Source organism: Beta vulgaris, chromosome 8 (genome assembly GCF_026745355.1).
Source record: "Beta vulgaris subsp. vulgaris cultivar EL10 chromosome 8, EL10.2, whole genome shotgun sequence".
Classification (NCBI taxonomy): domain Eukaryota; kingdom Viridiplantae; phylum Streptophyta; class Magnoliopsida; order Caryophyllales; family Amaranthaceae; genus Beta; species Beta vulgaris.
Window position 1 is genome coordinate 3,340,745 of NC_079209.1, and position 6,007 is coordinate 3,346,751.

General features: G+C 33.9%; 2 protein-coding genes across 2 annotated transcripts; one reads left to right on the forward strand and one right to left on the reverse strand.

Moving 5' to 3' along the window:
* The first annotated feature begins 256 nt into the window (after positions 1-256).
* Positions 257-2,968, forward strand: LOC104900657 (transcription initiation factor IIA subunit 2). The gene is made up of 4 exons (XM_010688139.3): positions 257-396; positions 617-757; positions 866-916; positions 2,663-2,968. The coding sequence occupies exons 2-4, from the start codon at positions 629-631 to the stop codon at positions 2,801-2,803; spliced, it is 321 nt and encodes a 106-aa protein (XP_010686441.1). The 5' UTR covers positions 257-396; positions 617-628; the 3' UTR covers positions 2,804-2,968.
* Positions 2,969-3,940: 972 nt separating this feature from the next.
* On the reverse strand, positions 3,941-4,584 carry LOC104900694 (egg cell-secreted protein 1.4). The gene has a single exon (XM_010688184.3). It carries the CDS (start codon positions 4,419-4,421, stop codon positions 3,990-3,992), a length of 432 nt encoding a protein of 143 aa, XP_010686486.2. The 5' UTR covers positions 4,422-4,584; the 3' UTR covers positions 3,941-3,989.
* Between the last annotated feature and the right edge of the window lie 1,423 nt (positions 4,585-6,007).

A 6,007-nucleotide genomic window follows, 5' to 3' on the forward strand; every position in this document is an offset into this window, starting at 1 on the left:
CCGTTCACCTATTTCATTTATGCATACTTACTGAGGCACTATTTGAACCTTTATATCTTTAATTATCAATAGAAAAAATTACAAAAAATTGGTATTTGCAAAATATATACTGAGACGAATCTAACCGGGTCCGAAAATAGATCCAAATTCCAAGTAACAGAAAGTGTCAAAATATTAAATAACAAGAAAACTTGGAGGGCATTATCGTCCATTGAAAATGAAGTCGGTCAGCGCTATATAACAGCAGAAGCAGAAAAATCTAGGTATAAAAACCTCCCAAATTTCTCCAATTTTCGTACCACACAAACATACAGAATCCACTTTCAGACATCATCAACACCTACAATAACAACAACAAGAAGCAGAGAAAACGAAATCACTTTATCTCATTCAATCGTAATTTTTCTACTTCTTCAATTTCGAATTTCATTTCTCTCTCTTCTTATTCTTCAATTTCCTCCTGATTTCTTTTTTTTTCAATTCAAATTTCGCAAGATTCTGATAACTTTATTGTTTGGAATTCTTTAAAAGAAATTGTTGAATTTGATGAAGAATTCAGTGATTTATGTTGTAAATGGTGGAAAATTGAATTGATTAATTGGAAAATTTTGAGCAGATCTCAGTAAAAATGGCGACATTCGAGCTTTATCGGAGGTCGACGATTGGAATGTGTTTGACGGAGACGTTAGATGAGATGGTTCAGAATGGTACTTTAAGTCCTGAGCTTGCGATTCAAGTTCTTGTTCAATTCGATAAGGTTTTAATTTTTCACAATTTTGTTGTTCTTTTTTCTGGTAAAATTTGATTATGTTTTTCAAAATTGATGTTTGATTATGTTTGTTTTTTGTGTTTTCTGGAATTGTAGTCGATGACTGAAGCTCTTGAAGCTCAAGTGAGAACCAAAGTAACAATCAAGGTATTGAGTTTGAATCAAATAATTCAACAATTATACTTGTTTTTAGATAGTTGAATTGTTTGTGACTTGTGAATTAATCAAACTGAATGAGTAGCAAATTGGATATGGAGTTTATCTATTGTGTAATTATTGGAGATGATGTCATTGAAATGCTCAGTTGGAAGGTTAGAGTGTAGTATAGTCCCTCCTCGGTCCTTCGCTGCTGCATCCTTACAACAAAGCTGAATTTGTGCGGATTTTGGAGGATAATGCATCATAAGTGGATGAAATGGACTGGTTTAGGATAAAACTCTGTATGTAGCTGGATACTGGAAGTTAATGGATGAGGTTATTGATTTTTGGTTATCTTAATGAATATGAAATTTCAGTGTGCTTGCATACTAAGGTGAGTTTTTGGAAATAAGAATGGTGGAATTTGAGGTTTGGTTAAGTCCATTATATGAGTAAATGAAGTTTAAAATCTATATGAACAAAACTCTCTCATTGGATCCTGGTTGTGAAGGTTAAATGCTTTGAGATTGGAAATGCTAGGAGGTAGCACTAAGAGTTGCATTTAAACATGTTCGTGAAGAAGAGCAGGTTGTCTTAGGATAATTCTCCCTTGAACTCAAGTTTTCGATAATTTTTTTTATATCGGATATCCCATTTGATCATATTTTCACTTGATCATCTTTCCTTATTCGAATTTTACTTGAATTGGGAAATTTTGAATTTGAATTACTTTTCCTAGTATTTGCAAAAAGGTGGTCATGATACTTCTCGTGAAAGTTGAGGAAATAGTTATAAAAAAAAATTGCTGGCAAAAGTTATGAAAAATGCTTCAAATAGACTCTAGCACGCCTGCTATTTTTGACATAGTGGAAATGTGGCAGTGATGTAGGTGAATTTTGGATATTTGGTATTAATCCCTTAACATTTATTTTTTGTATTTACATTTAAGACTATAGAGCTACTCTAGAAGTGGGGAGTTTTCATAGTTAGTCAACATGGCAGAGATGTTTTGGGAGTAAGGAAATGTCGTAGAATCTAAATTGTACATGTATTGCATATATAAATGGGTCTGAGGTTTGCAGAGGATTGATCATTATCTATATGGATAAGGATCTTTTTTTTTGGGTTTTAAGAAGGATCTAATTTTAATTGGCCCCATGTTGGAGTTTGCTAAGTGATGTTTAGGTTCGGTGGTTAATGTTTCTCCAAGGGAATTTAGAGCCATAGGCTTCGAAGTATTCAATCTTCAAATGCTCCTGCTGTAAAGAATGATCTTAGCATATTTTAGATATGGCTTTGTTGAGAGAGGTCTATTGGACATGTGGATGAGTTAATCACGCTTGGATACTGAGCAAGTAAGGTGACATTAGAGCTTTTTTCCGGAGAAGGTCTATGATCATTAATGTAAGGAGCTGGAACTCCGTATAACTGATCTAACAATTGGTGTTGTAATATGAGGTTATTAGAGGTGCATACTCATGAATTAACTGACAAAGTCAACAGAGCTAAAACGGGTCCTTTCCCTTGAATCTTAACTGATCTGATCTGTGAGATTGGTCGATTGAGAAAGGTTACATGTTTTGGGCTTAAGAAGATCATTTCAACTTTAATATGCTGAATGCTGCTGTGTGTTCATTGCATTTGGCAGTTGCTGGCTGTAGATAAATGATTGATCAAGTATTAACTGAATCCATTCTGACATTGTTGGTAAATATGATGTCTTGTACTCTATAATCTATCATACGTATGTTGCAGGGACATTTGCACACGTACAGATTCTGCGACAATGTCTGGACTTTCATCTTACAGGATGCGCTGTTCAAAAGCGACGAGTGCCAGGAAAATGTCAGCCGAGTTAAAATAGTGGCATGTGACTCTAAGCTTCTCACTCAGTAGGACGGTCAGACCATATGATAAGATCCTAAGATTGATCATGTTGATCGTTGTAGTCTTGTAGAGTAGTGTATGGTACTGAGCTCTGTTAAACTGTGTGAAAGGACTTTGAGGATACTGAAACTTGTGAAACTGCATTATCCATACTACATTTTACTTCATGAGTTATTGTATGTTTCAATCTATGAATTCGGTGCATTAAAATATCCTTCTGGCCGTGCAATATCTTCTATGACTTGCAAAAATCTCCAAAATCAGCTATATCCCTGATTGTCTAGCTCTTTTTAATCTTTCTCCATGGCAATTGGCAATATTAGACATCTATGACGCACAAAACATCTCTTATCCAAGGACTTGCGAATTTTGGTGACTGAATAGGGAAATATTCCTGTGAAATACTTCCTCCGTTTAGAAATAGTTGCACCATTTGCATAGTGTTTACTAATGGGATCTTACTAGATTCGTGTATATTTTTCTAATATTAACTTTTTAATTTTTACTCTTGATAATTGAAGATATGAACATTTGAAATCATGCAATCGACAAACGTGAAAACATGAAATGGTTAGCTAGATTTTCCTGTTCAAGGATTTTTAGAGAGAAAATGAATTTTTCTTTTGAACACTAAACAAGTTCCACTCTTTTGTAAATGTCATAGTACTTTCTTTTATTATGATTATCATTATTAATCAACAAAAGAATACTCCTATTAGAGTTCTAACCAAACGATGATTGCTTGAAATTGTTTTTGGCTTTCCACATTTCCTTTGTATACAAATCTCATTTCCCCAATTTTGAGTTTCTACGTTCCATATTCTCGTGTCAGGTAACACGAAGGCACAAGTACGCGACCTTTCATATGAAATATGATGAAACGAGTAGTTTTTTTTTAAAGAATATAGTCAAACAACAAAGGGTTTGTTATCAAACAAGAGATTAGGAAACAACATTGTTGGGCAACAAACAACTTGCCATTACAATATTGTGTTGCACAAGTTTTCGGATTCCAATCACTAAATTGCACTCATATATCGAATTATGCATGTATCTGAAGTTCTTGAAGATCATGATATCAAAACAAGAATTCTGACAACGTACTGTTTTATTGAGAGCTAGTATTACTCATATTTAAGCATCCATAGCAAAGTAGCATAGATCATACCAACAGAGGAAAAAAAAAAAGACCAAACTAAAAATGACTGCTAGCAGTAGTTTCAGTTTCAGTTTCAGGTGGTGCACCAACAGGTGCTGCTGCAGAAAATTTGTTGCAGTAAGCAGCAAGCAAGTCGCCTTCTTCGACAGTAAACCCAAGAACACTGAGCATTGAAGGCCAACAATGGTGGATGATAACTTCAATAGCTTGGCAACATGGTTCATCGATGTCTGTGTATCCATTCAGAAAAAAGCCGATGATTTCATTTGAGCACGTTCGAAGCTCCGACAGAGAACTCCAACAATCACTAGTAGTAGTAGTAGTACCATTGCTTGTAGCTTGTAATCGTGTTGCAAGGTCTAAGATTGTTGGATTGTCAGCAATAGGGAAGTCTCTTGCTGATGTTGCAGAATTCGGCATAAGGAAGGCTATGGTTAAGAGCACGAAAATGCCGGTTTTAATGGCCATGATGGAGTTAGTTGATTGTGTGAGATATGGAGGTGTAGTGAAATGGATGGCAGTCTGTGTTGATTTATATAGAGGCTTTGGGAGTTGAGAGGTGAGAAGTTGATTGTTTATACGTTATAGTGAGGAGATGATTGGTTCTTCGGTTTTATTTTCTGTTGTAGAATGTAGGAGGACAACTTTTATGTGCATTTACTGTATACTAGGAACTACTCATTGATTAATCTGATATGATCTATAATTGTGACAGATTAAATTGCATTGTGATGCTTCAATTCTACGGAATTAAGAAACGTTTGTAATTACTAATAATCTAGTGAATAGAATTTTCCGAACACGTGTTAGTTTTTTTTTTATCTCGATGTTGTTACATTCTGTCTTTTGTACAGTTCGACTCGTTTGTGATAAATGATAATCCTATTGGAGCTATATGCTAATTAACATTGGACAAGATGGAAGTAGATAATATGCTATATATCCTACTTTTTTGCATAAATTGGAAACTCCAGCTCTCATGCAAAGATGGAAAAACATTTCTTGTTGCGGCTTACATTGTTATAGTGAAGACTATTATTATGGATGGTGCAATCTGTCCTCTTTGAATTGCATAAATCATGCACGACCCAATTATTACTTTGATTGCTCGTAAAATATAGCACTACTACAAAAAGAGTTTTTTCTAGTTGCATTAGCCTTGACACAGTGACACTTCCTATAATAAGTGTTGTTAGAGCTTTTAGTTTGTCTACTTTCTCAACACGATAATGTGTTAAGAATTATTCACGTGCGAACCTCCATCTCAATAATTGGCTCACGAACTAAAAAGAATTTTTTTTAATCTTCTTTTGAATTGCATAAGTCATGCAACACATCTTGATAACATATACTCCCTCCCTTTCATAATATAGTGCTTATTTCATTTTTGGTGGGTCAAACTTTGAAATCTTTGACCTAATATTCTCATTTGTATATATAAAAAAACATATTCATGTGGGATCTTGTTAGATTCGTCTCAATGTGTAGTTTCATAATATCAAATTTTTATATTTTTTATTAATACGGAATTGAAGATATTAAAGGTCAAAGTCACGTCTTGGAGACCGTGTATAAAAGAAACAAGCACTATATTATGGGACAGAGGGAGTACTATTCTTACAAATCATTTTTCTTCCTTTGCATTTCAAGGAATATGCCACGTGCGTAATGATCTCGTGCATGTATAGTAGATATGACAAACCACAATATGATGCACACTATCTTCTTTCGTTTAAAAATAGTTATATAATTTGTATAATGTCTACTATTCACATCTTACGCTTTGATTATCTTTGGTGATTTACATTTTAGGAAAAATATAATTATATGAGATCTTATTAGATTAGTCTCAATGTCTATATTTTTTTAATATCAACTTTTTACTTATTGATAATTAAAGATATTAATGTTTGAAACTATGTAACGGCAAGTGTCTCCTCAAAAAAAAAGTATTCAGCAAGTGTGAACATGAAATAATAATGGTGCACCTATTTCTGAACGGAGGCAGTATTATTTTTATTATTGCATAACAATCCAACCCTAAAGTTACATAG

What these genes read in the sequence shown, in the direction of transcription:
- LOC104900657 (XM_010688139.3), top strand. Translation starts at nt 629, where the DNA reads ATGGCGACATTCGAGCTTTATCGGAGGTCGACGATTGGAATGTGTTTG. An exon ending in TTCTTGTTCAATTCGATAAG is followed by an intron (nt 758 to 865) that starts GTTTTAATTTTT and finishes CTGGAATTGTAG; the next exon opens with TCGATGACTGAAGCTCTTGA. An exon ending in GAACCAAAGTAACAATCAAG is followed by an intron (nt 917 to 2,662) that starts GTATTGAGTTTG and finishes CGTATGTTGCAG; the next exon opens with GGACATTTGCACACGTACAG.
- LOC104900694 (XM_010688184.3), bottom strand. Translation starts at nt 4,421, where the DNA reads ATGGCCATTAAAACCGGCATTTTCGTGCTCTTAACCATAGCCTTCCTT.